This window comes from Phyllostomus hastatus, unplaced genomic scaffold (genome assembly GCF_019186645.2).
Source record: "Phyllostomus hastatus isolate PE091 unplaced genomic scaffold, TTU_PhHast_1.1 phas_contig_312, whole genome shotgun sequence".
Classification (NCBI taxonomy): Eukaryota; Metazoa; Chordata; class Mammalia; order Chiroptera; family Phyllostomidae; genus Phyllostomus; species Phyllostomus hastatus.
Genome location: NW_025333849.1, coordinates 3,698,086 through 3,712,324, shown reverse-complemented (window position 1 = coordinate 3,712,324; position 14,239 = coordinate 3,698,086). Strand labels below are relative to the sequence as shown.

Below are 14,239 nucleotides of genomic sequence, written 5' to 3'. Positions count from 1 at the left end.
AGATTTATAAACCAAATGAAAGTACACTGTGTAGGTCTTAGGACAGATTTGTTCTTCAAATACCCACTGCTTTGCCATCCACTTTGGTGGTCTGGTAACCAAAACCACCCATGTGGGTTCCAGTGAATTTGCCTACTCAAGGGGGTGATGCAGCCACTTTTGAATGTGAGGGTTTTCCTCTAACACAGCTTCAGAACACTACGTATGCAGATGCATGCTCCTGGTGTGGTCACTGTGACACTCAGAAGTTCCCAAAGAGGACTTCGTTATCAGGAAGAACTGGTCAAAGGGTGTGTTGAGTCTAAAGGGTTGTTTTAAAATACTTAACTCTCACTAGATTTAATACATCTGTCCATTAGGATATATTGATCATAATCTATAATGAATTTTTATGTGATTTATCAATGTTTCATTTTAAAATCATTATATGGTTAAAGTAGGATATCTACAATCAGGTCCTTAAAAAATTATAGCCTTTAAAAATTATATCAGAGTACATGCTGGCAGTTTATTTTCATATTGTTCTCTGTCTATCCCTAGGTTCTGTGAGTTTGCTTTTAAGAAATATTTCTGAATACTTGTTTGTGGTGGCAGTGTGGTACTGAAGTCACTGTTGTGGAATTCCATGTCCTACCGGTGGGGTCACCCAAAGACTACTGACCCCACTCAGGCAGATTTGCCCAGATGTGCTGGGTGGTGGGAGAGGCAGTGGCAGCTGCTTTGGGACGAGGTGGGATCAGGGTGCTGTCTCTATAGCTGCTAAAATAAAGGCTGGATCTGGAGATAGGCATCTGGTCTCAGCCAGCCCTGGTCTGGAGGCCTTCGTGTGTGAAATCCAGGTGAGGTAGCTGCTTCTAAGACATGTTCCTGCCCTGAAAGTTCTGGATTTGGCTGCCTTAGTAGCTGTTCTCCCTGGGAGCACCGTGTAGCCACTGGGCACTGGAGTTGTCTCATGTGCTTCCCAAAGGTGAATGGGAGGGACAAAAAGAAAGGGCTCAGGTTCTAAAAAGACAACAGGACAATGATTTGCCTCAGCTATAGTTGAAGAATTAAAAACCCAAGGAGTACAGCTCAGTGATGTCCATATTTTAAAATTATTGTCCTCTTAATAAAACTGGCCTCTTTTTTCTATAACAAGTCACCTCAGTACCTCCAAATTAGGTAAGTAAAAGAAACAGGCTTGTAGACAGTATGTGTACATAAATTATAAACATATGAGATAAATTTATAAAAATAAACAAGTTTATATACTGTGAGTACTATTTTTATAAAAGGTTTTTCTGTATTTATTCACTACTTATTAAGCTATTAAGAAAAGCCAAAAGGAACATTGGCTTTTCCTGGTCCAGTTTGCTTTGAAAATTTTGTTTGTGTCAAATAATTGGGACTGATTTTAAAAATAATTAAATTTGTTCACTGTGTATTATATTTCAAAATAGAATGCTTTAACATGACTAATATTAGTGTGCTGTTTTAATATATATGAAAATTGGTTGTTATAAACATTTTCCCTATGATTTATGAAGACTGCTTATATATATTAACCTGAATTTCTTTATTCTACAGAGCCTTCTAGGATGAGCATTAGCTAATTGCCTCTTCCTCTCAGAACTTTGAGAAGCTGAGCTCCAGAGACATAGGAAGGCAGTCTGGCTCAGAGGGCACTCTTGGATTAATATTTACATCATAGATCCTTAAACTTAAGTTTACAGTACACTAGGAATGCTATTAATGGGGAAAGTGAAAAATAGAATAGCATTTATGATGTGTCTCTAACACCATGTTCTTCTCTATACCCTGTGGCCTGCTGAACATGTATCTTTTTGTGGACAGAGGGCTGCCCCAACTTCAGGCATAAAAAGGTTTAAGGGAAAAATTCAGTCTTTTACCTCTGAGAATCATGAAGGGTGTGTGCACAGATATGTTGTGAATATAAGGAGATGTAGAGCCAGCTGGATCCCCGCCTGTACACGGACTCCTGGGGAGTTTTCCCATTACGAGGAAAAAGATGCCGAGCCATCATTGTAGCAATGTTCCTGTTTCTCTGTTTTTGCGCTGATATGAAGGAAGGAGTTTTGTTGTTCTTTCTTTGTGTGATGTGGCTGTTTTTAGTACAACCCCAGGAAAGCTCAGCAAGTACAAGACTAACTCCTCTCCAAATATACACATGCATATGAAGGCACACCAGTGTGTGCACACACTCACACCTATGTGCACACATAGACAGTCACAGACCAAGGGTCCAGCTGGACACAGTATTTGAAGTCTTATATCTCCTTCCTTTTCCTCTGACTTGTAATCACTTTGCGTGCATACTATAGCTGCCACTCCTTAGCCCCCAGCAGGCACTGGTGTTGCTTGAGCTATCTTGGCACTGAGTTTAGAGACATACTTTATCATGTGGCACTACAGGCAGACACTGTCAGTCAGCTGGAATTGGCTTAGAAAATGAAGTATGTTCATTTTTTCTGGTCTGGGATCGATTCCAAAGTCAGTATCATAATAGATTTCCAAGGTAGAAGATGATTAATGTCTGCTGGTAAACATTGGGTTTTTACTGAGAGCTGAAGTATAATAGTGTTTTAATGTACTGAAATTATATTTGGAAGAGGTTCTTTCTGTAAAAAAAGTATGTTATGAATTTAGCCTCTGGTAGCAAGAAGGCTATTCCCCGGGAGTTGTTGCCAAGGTAAGGAAGACGACCTAACATTGTTTTTTAGAAACAGCCTGCTTCTTGGCAGTTGTCAGTTTTCCTGTCAGTGGAAAAGACAAGATGAATGTTTGTTGGTGATGCACAAGGTTTTTCATGGCCAGCAGCTGAGTCAGCCAACTATTCTCCTTTAACGAGGCAGCATGAACCTGCCTTTCTAAAATGGTGTCATCACAGAAATAGTTTCATACCACAGTGCTCTTGCCTGAGGTCCTGATGTTCTTGAAAAGTGCTCGGGATGTTCTTAAAATCCAGTTGTCTCATTTGATCCAGATAACCTGTGCCTAACCAGTGGTTTTGCAGAAATGGTAAGAGCCTGGATGCCTTCTTGTTAGCTGGCTCCCTTGCATCTGCTTGTTCCTTTGAGCTGCACCACAGAAATCAAGCCCTCCCTCCTAAACAACAGCGACTCAGGAAGAGGCCAGGAGTCAAAGGGAGAAGAATTGCTATGTGTGTACCAGCTACCTCACGTTGGGAAGCTTGTAAAGCAAAGGGTACCACATGTCAACCCCAAAATGGGATTTCCCTTGGAATTCATTAATCTATGAAACACTAACCTTCAATTAGTTCATCTAGTGTAGTGAATCCATTGTAACCATATAACAAGGGTGTAAGGTTAACATACTTTTGTATTTCCTCATCAGGGTTGTGTTGCAGTGAGTCTTTAGCCCTTTTATTAGTACCTGGTTCCAGGACTACTGAGGGTTGTGTGGCGGGGAGGCTGGCAAGGGGCCCAGGCCTCAGAATTTAAGGAAACTTCATTGTCACATGGGCACATGGGAGCTGTATCTCAGCCCTGGGTACTTCACCTGGCTTACCCTCATTTCAGCCCTATCAGGTACATAGTAGATAATCAGTAATTATCCATTAGGTAATTGGCCAAAGGTTCCACCGATATTAAGTAGAGATATACACAAAAGATCTCCAAAAGTTCAGTTTTTTACAAACAGATACACTCAATAAAAATAAAGCAAGCCAGAAATAGCTTTGCTTTTGAAACAGAACTTTGTGTTACTACACATTTATTTTGTCTGATAAAGATGTGTACAAGGAGGAACCAAAATAAAGAAAACCCTGGAATTTATTTATGAAAAATTATATATTTGTTCTTACATATTTAAACTTCAGTCACCTTCAAACTACTCTCCATTTGATGCAATACACCTATTAAGACTTTTTCCACTGCTCTAAACAGTTTTTCAAATCCTTGATGCCTTTTAGTGCTTCTGCCTTTTTTTGTTTCACCTATCCCACTTAATATGGTTTGGTCAGGTGCACTCGTAAATCACCCATCATGAATTGGGCAAACACTGAAAGAGTCTTCAGGAAAAATTCGCTGAAGCTAAATGTAGCCTCTCATTATACCACCAGCTGGTACATCGATGGGTTCTTAGGACACTCACCTAGCAGGGGAAGCCTGTACTACAAGGGGCCCACCCTCTAGAAGATAATTCTGGTTCTTTTGTGTGTGGGGGTCCTCCTCTTATTTCCTAAATTTGATTTGAGCCATTCTTGTCATGAATAGTGTAGCTGGGCAACAAAAACACATTTACGATTGAGAGGAAGTTAGTACATCGATACCTTCATAGCTGCAGTCCCCCTTGCCCTGTTCAGTGCTCCTGGTGGACACTGACTACATGTCCCTGCTAGGATTGTACAGTTCTTTCATAAGCATCAGCTGGCTGTCCTTGGTGCTAGTATATACAGAGGCTCATCTGTAACTACTCTGGGTCATGTAGGATTGGAGTACACAGCTTCATGCCAGATAAATTCGGACACGCTTTGGGCCCTCAGAGCTCCAGCTAGCATGGACAGCTGTTTGAGGGCAGCTTCAGGGAAGCCTCAAGTGGAACAGCCAACTTGTGAAAGGTTTCTCTGACCTCCATTTACCTTTGATGTAGGTAGGACCTTGGAAAATAAAGTATGAAGAGTTCTAAGCATTCTGAACTTGAGAATGAAAATCATCCACCAAAAATTTATTTCTAGAACAAAAACAAGACAAAAAAATAAAATGATTGCTAAAAAAATTTAGTAAAGAGAGGCAAGGTGGATTTAGTAAGAATGCCTCTTGAGAAAACTCAAAGGAGACTCCTGACATTATACTCTGAGTTCTTTAAGATTCAGGAAACTCATGCTTTGTGTGCATGTATGTGTTTTGTGGGAGCTTTGAGAAAACCTAGATTAAGTTGTCCTACAACTAAACGTAAAATCCAATCAATTCCTTTAAATAAGTCTTTGCCACCAAAATGAAAGCGTTGTTCAGAAAAAAAGAATCACACATTTTGTGTGTGTGTGTGGGGGGGGGGGTTGGCATGAAAATGAACCTTGTGGAGTAACCTAATGGTTCATTTTGTAGATCCACACTCTGCATGTGAGAGTTCTTCAGGAATGGGGAGGTGAGGTGGGCAGTTGGCTAGATTGTGAGTCCGAGGACAGGGTGTGCTGGATGAGGGCTTGATGGGTTTGTGCCTGGCACTTAATAATATTGATGAGTACAAAGATGCATGTACTTTCATATACATGTGTATCTCTGTTTTGACTTAGTAGACTTTGAAATAAGCATTTTAAGTGTTTTAAGTTTTCTTTTAACATTTATACACGTATTAAAATGTGAATGAAAGGGATTTTCCCAATGAAAAAACAGTGATTCTTTTATAAGAGGAAGATTTTCTGTAACTACCTTGACTTAACACCCCTGTTCAGGCAGCTCCTGGGTGGTGGCTACCAGGGATCACATGTGCTCAGGTTGCTTTCCTGTTGGTCACACACTTTGGGTAGCCAAGTACCTAACTCCTAGTGATGTTCCTGACCTCTGAAGAGATTGTTTAACCTTTACTCTGTTTAGACATGGAATGGAGCTAGAGATGACCCAGTTAATCATTTAACTCGATCAGGATTTGTGTTCTTTGGTCTCTCAACTGCCACAAGCATTATTTTAGGGAAGATAAGTCCCAGTGGGTTCCTGTTCCTTGGAAAGAATTTAGGTATGGAAGATCTCACTAGATCAAACCAACGCCCTCCTGGCTTTTCTGTTGGCTACTGGCAGCTCACTGGGGTCTGCTTTAGTTCTGATATCTATTGTTCCTTACGAAATGGACACCCAAGTTTTACCATTGGATTGTTAAGTCAGTTAAGTTGGTATGAAATTGTAATACACGGCACTGTAGTATATCTTGTTTTCATTGCATTACTCCGCCATTGGTCATAGCTTTCCTTAAATTTATTTGGAAATTATGTGGAAGAATGTGCATATTTCTGTGTTTTAAGAATTAATGGTACTAATAGTGGTAAAACAACTGTGGATAAAAGTCATTGTTTTATGTAACATCAACTTTGATAAATAGATACTGTATGCTGGCGTCACCTGGGATTTCTTAACATGGACTATTGCTTCTGCTTTTCAGCCTTACTAGGCTTTTGGGGTCTCACTATGTGGTAGTTTGCCCTTACTAATCCTTAAAAGAGAATTTAACATTTTGTTACATTTGTTAAACTAAGGGATCCTTAAGTAAAGGGGCTACCAGATGCAAATTCTTTTTCAGGTCCAATTAGTACAAGTATTTATGTAGACAAAGATTAGCCATGTGAATTGGATTTTCCATGGATTTCTGTGATAATCACATACATCTGTGGATTATACCAATTGTTATTACTAAAACTATTAATGGGTTTTTATATTAAAAAAAATTTGTCTAACATCTTTGATTCACTATATTTTGCCATGTATAATGTACACTTTTTGCCCAAATTTTTGAGAGAAAAATGAGGATGCTCATTATACATGGGTAGTACTGATTCCATATCTATATAAATGTTTTTAATTCTTTTTTTAAAGATTTTATTTATTTATTTATTTTTAGAGAGCGGGGAAGGGAAGGAGAAAGAGAGGGAGAGAAACATCAATGTGTGGTTGCCTCTCTCACGTCCCTTACTGGGGACCTGACCCACAACCCTGGCATGTGCCATGACTGGGAATCAAACCAGCAACCTTTGGTTCACAGGCTCACGCTCAATCCACTGAGCTACAACAGCCAGGTGTTTTTTAATTCTTTTATCTATGCTTATGCGTTAAAAGTGTAACTCTAGAAAGTAATAATGATATCTGCAAGCAGAATAATACTCTGAAATATGATAATAGGTTTTATTTCTAAATATAAATAAATAAATAATTGAATTAAAAATGGAAAGATCTTTTTTCCTGAAAGTCTGGGCCAAAAATGTTAATGTGCATTATACATGGCAAAATACTGTATACATATTAGTTATGTGGGTAAACAAGTCATGATTTCATTGAGGAGAAATTTATTGGTGGCCTGACTGAAAATATAAATGAGCACTTAAAGTGAATAGAGTAAGAGAACAAATGTCTTAGATGTGTGGACTGGTGACCAGTAACTTGCTAACTAGAGGATACATTGTTACATGAGACTAACTAGAGGATACATTGTTACATGAGAGGTAAAATCTTCAGGCTGTAATTACTCAAGGTTTGTTTTTGTTAGGCTTAAAGGAGCTGAGATGAGCTATAAATGGTTCTCTGTTTTCCTTCCTATAGTTTCACCAGTGATCATTAAGGAGTGGGCAGCTTATAAAGGGAAATCTCCACAAACCCCAGAACTGGTGGAAGCTCTTGCCTTCAGGGAGTGGACCTGCCCCAATCTGAAGAGGCTCTGGCTGGGGAAGGCAGTAGAGGACAAGAACCGCAGGATGAGGGCATTCCTGGCCTGCATGAGGTCAGACACTCCAGCCATGCTCAACCCAGCCAGTGTGCCCACTCATCTCACAGTGCTGTGCTGTGTCCTACGGTAGGTGCAGCATGGACAGATGCTTCTCAAAGATATGTGTATGAAGGACATGGGAGCGGTAAGGGGTTATTCTAAGTGAATCATGTTTGTTGAAATTTGTCCATATCCCCCGCCCCCGCCCTCGCCCCCCCCCCAAAAAAAAAAACCCTGGAATTTATTTATAAAAAATTGTGTGTTCTTACATGTTTAAACTTTAGTCACCTTCAAAGTATTCACCATTTGATGTAATACACCCATTGAGACATTTTCTCTACTGCTCAAAACAGTTTTAACTCCTCAATTTTGATACCTTTTAGTACTTCTACCATTTCTCATTTCACTTCTACCATGTCGGCAAAATGTTTCCCTGTGAGGACTTTTTCCATTCAGGGAAACAGAAGAAAGTCACTCAAGTTGAGATTGGATGAATAGGGAATGTGGGCACAGGGGTCATGCCGCTTTTTTGGTCAAAAACTGCTGAGCACTCAGCTAGGTGTGGGCAGGTATGCTTGTAAATCATCCATCATGAAATGGGCAAATGCATTGAAAGAATCTTCAGAAAAAATTCACTGAAGCTGAACGCAGTCTCTCATAACAACGCCAGCTGGTACACTGATACAGATGGGTTCCTAGAGCACTGACCTAATGGGGTAGCCTTTACTATAGGGGTCCTGCCCTCCAGAATAAATTCTGGGTATTTTTAGGGTCTCCTCTTATATTATAGAAATATAGGCCATGTAAATGCAATGTGGACTTGAATTGATGCTAATAGTATGTTTACAAAATAGGTATATTTGGAAAATATGTAAATACGATTTTAAACAGTATATTTTTTAATATTAAAGATTTTGAAGGATATCAGGGGAGATTACATTATATATTATTTGGGATTGCTCTATAAGGGAAATGGGTCTCTTCTTCTCTCTCATTTGTTTAACCATATGTAGAGCAGTACAGACTTGAGGTTACCTGATTTATTCCTAGAGTTATATAGCCTGCTGTACCCTTGCTTGTTCAGTTGCTCAGATTGTTCCATCTCAGGCCTAGGAGCCCATTCAGTGAGTTCCTATGTCCTTTGTCCCCCACAGCATATTCTTGCATTTTTGGCATCACATGATACTTGGGTTTGTGTGTATCTTCCCTGCTCTGGAACCTGTCTCTAAGGGACAAGTGCCTCTCCTTGGACAGAGTGATTGAAAACCCAGATTTGGGCAGTATGTGATTCTAGGCACTCTCATTTGACGGGCCACGAATGCCTGTGTAGACATTGTTTGGCATTCATTTTAGTTGACATACATACCTGAATCAGGTTTATTAGTTTCTGTTTTTGTAACCAGTTTCAAACTAAGCAAAAGTTTTAAGTACAATACAAAGGGCTTTTTTTTTTTTTTAATTTAGATACTTGAGGGTGATTTTTCCATCAAAGACACTTTCCTATATAATCAAGATAGACATTGGAGTCAATCAACATCCATACTTTATTTCTATCTTCATTTCAGAGCCCACTTCACAGTCTGTTTCAGACCCTCTCTTTGTGAGATCCCATAGGTTTACAGAGGACAGAGTCTGGTGGAGCAGCGCAACCATCCCTCTGCTCCTTGTGGTCCTGTCCAGGCTGTGCGTGTGCACTCTGACCAGTTAGTGAAGGGAGTGTCTGCAAGACATCTCCAGCAAGGTCCCTCTGTCCCCTTTATAACTAATCTTATTTCACAGGGGACATATTTCAACTGTGTAAACCATCCAGTGTGGACTCACAGCTTCTGTCTTCTTCAATAGCGTCTAGTCCATTGCTACCATCATTTAATTTGGTGCTTTGTTGTCAGTGTTTGGACCAGTAGGGCTCTTGTCAGGCTGGCCCTCCATGGTTGTCTTTGTCATTCTTTAAGCACTTCCTGGCTTGTATGGGTATTCTGGCCCCTCCTAGATGCCACGTTCTCCCTGTAGCCCTGTCCTCCTGGCGGTTGGAAAGGTGTTAGACATCAGGCCACCCTAGTGTGTTTACAGGTACAGATACCCACAGGCTTGTGGACTTTTGTTTATCAATAAAAACCTTATATTAGCTGAAAATTTAAGATTAAGGCTTGGAGTACTATAAAATCTAATTAGCAATAATGAATTTGGCTACTTTGTATTTCTCTCTTTCAAATTTAAAAAATCTGTGTGGTCTTTAGTGGGGCAACTGACTGTCCACCATATACCTTACCGGAAGCGCCCGCTGGATCCAGGCTCATTGGCCTTCCCCTTGGACAGAGGTGGCCATGCATTAGTGCAGGATGAGCTGCTACTATCAGGAGTGTAACGTTCACATTGGTTCGTGATGCCCACTCTCCTTTTCACATGTCTTGGTTCTTGTGGACTTTCCTCTGCCATTACCCCAGGAAAGGCCTTCATAAAGTCTCCCTTGATTTCATGTCTGTCCTGGTCCCTGTTTTAAGACAGTGTTTATTACTGGGGTGTGTGTGTGTGTGTGTGTGTGTGTGTGTTTATTTAATACTTATTTTAGACCTGGAGAAGATTAATAAAGGTAACTAATAATCTTAGGTCTGAACAAACTTCTTACTCTGTTTACCTTGGTGGCTTCGGGAAACTGGAGTGAATGCAGTGCAGGCCCCCATACTTTGGCAGAAGCCAGATAATTTGCTTGGTGTGAAGAGACTGTCATGTGTAGGGTGGGTGCTTGGGACCAGTGGGTTTCTCACTTGGAAAGACTGTTTCAGATCCTGAAGTAGGAGCAGTGCATTGAGACGAGGAGGGTTAGGGAGAGATGAAGGATAGTGTCTCTTGGGTCAAGTCCCCAGGACTTGGGGCTAAGACCTCATAAATGGGTTGGTCCACTTCCACTAAGAGAATCTGTTCTACCTTCTGTATTTGGGGCCCCAGGGTAGCAGAGGAAGGACACCCTGCATGGCCTCTGGTCAATGGGTGTGACCTACTATGAACTTGCCAGGTGGGCTGAGTAGGAGATCCAAAGTCTTGGGGTGAAGAGAGTGGGGGCACAGGAGGGGTCTGGGTGAAGATGAATAACAAGAACCTCCTGACAACATGCTGTGGGCTGAGGTTGACAGCCCAGGGGTCGTCGTCTGGAGAAATTGAGGCTGTGTAATAGGAGAGGGACTGCCGAGCTCAGACTCAGGCTGAGGGGCTGGGGGTTGTGAACAAAGGGCAAAATCTGTGTCCTGGATAAGATGAGACCCTACAGCCTGACCTGTAGGGTCTCATCATGACCTGTGGCCTTGATAGCTGAGGTGGAAGAAAGGTCAATTATCCCAAGGCCAGGCTGTTATCAGTGAAGACTTCTGTCCAAATGTGATGCTGGGACACAATCAGGAGGATGGGACAAGGACGGCAGGCAACTCCTTAGAATACTCATAACAGAGACCAGGAGGGGCCAGTGTCTGAACAGATGTTCGGCACGAGGTTGAAGTGGGTGTTCAGAAAAGAACAGAGGGCCTTTTCTGTGGTGCAGCTCAGAAAAATAGATGAGGCCCTTTCCCAAGAGAACTCATGTTCGTCTAAGGGCACAGACTAGGTTATGTCTTGGAAGAACCTAAATCAATAAATGAAATAAGGGGATGGAGGGCTTGAGCTCCAAGCAGGACTCAAGAGAACTAGTGGAGCCTGTTCCAACACCCAAGGAGCACAGCCAGGGTCTAGCTCCTCTGTGTGGCAAAGGCAGACAGCATTATTCTCCAAGAGATGCAGGGACCTGCTTCTGCCCCAGCTTCCAGCTCTTGGCTCCTGCACTTCTAAAAGACATTGAGAAGAGAGTGAGAAAAGGGGAACTGCAGATATCCTCACACCACCATAGTAGGAAACTTGAGGCCCTAGAAGCCATGGAAAAGAATGTCCAGAGAAAACTGAGTGAGGTCAAAGGGGCTGAGAGCACTGTCAGTTCACAGCTAGTAGTATGGACATAGGAAATAACCAAGGGAATAAGTGTTAGCTCCTGCTGGGGATACCATTTTATTTATGCTATTTAAGCTGTGTGTTTGTGTACCTGTGTATCTTTATGTGCATTTCGTACTCTTTCTGCATCTAGAAAGGCTTTCCCAGTAAGTGCTAACTTTGTTAAAATGTAGTAGGAAGCCACATGGAGGAAATAACAGGTATTCTAACCAAAAAGACTATTTGTTGCTGCAGCTAAACTGAGTGGTGGAAGTCTTTGCTGCCAGGAAAACCAGGAAAGCTCTTGAGAAAACCAGCCTGCCCTCAAGACAGTTATTTTATTCTGATTCATAATCTTTAAAGTAATATCTCGCTAAGGATTGGGGAGTTAAGGAAGTTGGTGTTTCATAGGCTTGCGATGCGAAGAGTTGTGGGGATGGATGGTGCGGATGGCTACATAACACTACCTGTACTTAGAATCACTGTACTGCCCACCTAAAAATGGTTAAAATGGTAAATTTTATCACAACCTTTTTTTTAAAGATTTTATTTCTTTTTAGAGAGGGAAGGAAGGGAGTGAGGGAGGGGGAGAGAGAGGGAGGGAGGGAGGGAGGGGGAGAGAGAGAGAGAGAGAGAGAGAGAGAGACATCAATGTGTGGTTGCTGGGGGTCATGGCCTGCAACCTAGGCATGTACCCTGACTGAGAATCGAACCTGCGACACTTACAACTTTAAAAAGATAAAAATAAAAGGGATGCATGGCGTGGACACTTAGGCAAAGAACATTGTGTATTGAGCACAGTCTTTTCAACAATAGTTTTTTTCAGACAAAAGTGGGGGGACTTTACATATTTGCTAGTTTTCGCATCAAGCCCTGATTAAAACCTAGTAAGACCATTGTATTTAAGATTTGTGGCACTCAAACTGTTACAAAGGATGTTATTTTTGTCATTGCAGATATTGACAATTTAATGAAATAAAACTTTTACATCATTATTTTAAATATATCTGATTGTATCTAAATACCATAGAGAGTTGACATGCACTATTCATTTACTTTGAAGACCATTTCCTAAGGCTACATAAGTTTACCATGAAGTATATAAGTTTTGTGCTTCCATTTCCCCATCTCTCAAATGGGACACTGATGGTTTCTCCTCAGAGTTTCTGTGATCATGTGGGGAGCCAGTGTATATAAATATTTAGATCAGTGCTTGGTACCTAGTGAGCAATGTTAAGATTTTTACTTAAAATACCTCACTTAATCAGCTAGATGGAACCTCTTCCTTTACCCACTAGTTCGTGTTCCTGTGGATGAATACTAATTATTATAAAAAAGAGATAGAGATAGGGCTTTGTGCCAACTCTGATTCTTATTTTTGTTGACTTAGATTTTAAGAACTTCCTTAGTGAATGGGACTGGAAAAAGCTATGTGAGGCATGTCATGCAGAGATGACATGAATCTATCACCAAAAGTTATTTTTAGTGATCAGCTGGCAACTTGATTAGGTCATCCCTCAAGTTTGCTGGATGCCCAGCATTAGGAACTGTTGGACTTAAACAGGACTTATGACCAAATGCTTAGTAGTTTAGTCCCTCACACTCTTACCCCAAACACTGTCTGTAGTTGTGCCTTTGCTTAGTGCCCCAGGGTTGTCACTGATGCTGTGTGTGTGGCAAAGTGATTAAGGGAGAGGAGGTTGGTGGGGGAAAAAAGGTAATGTGGATACCTTGTGGTTCTCAGGCAGATAGTACAAACTGGAAGTTGTCAATTTAGAAATTGATTTCCCATCAGCTCTCACACCAGAGTGACCCCCAGTAAGTCTGTGGTCCTGGAGACTGTAGTAACTCATTCCTAAGACTGCAGTTTTAATCCTCTTCCTGGGGTCCCTTTCCACTTCATCCCTATACATTGCCAGCTGGAGCCCCTTGGTGCAGATGATTCACACAATACTCGCTCTTCATCAAGGGATTTCTTATTTGAACTAGGGTCTGTCCCCCGGGTATCCTATATGGAATTAAAATAGATAAATCATATATTTGGTACATATAACGTGTTTTTAGGACTTGAATACTTCACAAGATTAAAGTTGCATCAAAAATCACCAGCCAGCTGATTTGCAGTATATGTAAGTTTAGAGTGCTGTTTTTAATTACTCTAAAATGCTGACTGGCCCAGGTGATGATTGGCATCATCCAGTGAAAATAGAAAAGCTGTGTAAGAAATCTGTGTAAGCCTCCTTAGCTTGTGTTATGTGAGTCTCCTTATAACCTGAACACCAGCTTATGCATGTGACTGGTGACTGCTGCGTCCTAATTCCAGGCCCTTTCTGTCTGTCTACCCATGCAGGTATATGGTGCAGTGGCCTGGAGCACGGATATTGCGTCGTCAGGAGCTGGATGCCTTCCTAGCTCAGGCATTGTCCCCCAAACTCTATGAACCTGATCAGCTGCAGGAGCTCAAGGTAACTGACACCTCCTTCCTGGTCCTGGAGTGTTGCTCTGGCACTCAAGGGACAGCTCACCTCACCTGGCAGCTGCTCAGTATACCAAACTAGTAGTGCTAAGGACAAGAACTTGAGCCTTCAGGGCTAAGGGAGTTTCTTTCCCAGTTATTGAAATGGTCATGTCTACTTTTGGGTGTTTATTCTTGTTTGTCACATCAGGAGATAAACTTACCTTTTATTTCAGGTGGGGATCCCAAACCCTGGGAGGGCTTGGTCTAAAGAATTTTCTAACATCTGGCCAGGATCTTTTTCTTATTTCGTTCTGTTGTTCCTATTTGCAACATTCATTTTCTCTAAAAAAAAAAAAAAATAGTCTTTGTCCTCCTAGTATTGTAAATCCCTTTTAAAAAACC

At 41.3% G+C, this 14,239-nt stretch overlaps 1 protein-coding gene across 2 annotated transcripts in view; it reads left to right on the top strand.

Moving 5' to 3' along the window:
• The window catches only part of FAM120A (family with sequence similarity 120A), a 130,589-nt gene that overhangs the window by 96,386 nt on the left and 19,964 nt on the right, over positions 1 to 14,239 (top strand). For both annotated transcript variants that reach the window (XM_045839782.1, XM_045839781.1), the window contains exons 11-12: positions 7,266 to 7,515; positions 13,730 to 13,844. In XM_045839782.1, the coding sequence (XP_045695738.1) occupies positions 7,266 to 7,515; positions 13,730 to 13,844 (365 nt within the window). The remainder of the gene's footprint in view (positions 1 to 7,265; positions 7,516 to 13,729; positions 13,845 to 14,239) is intronic.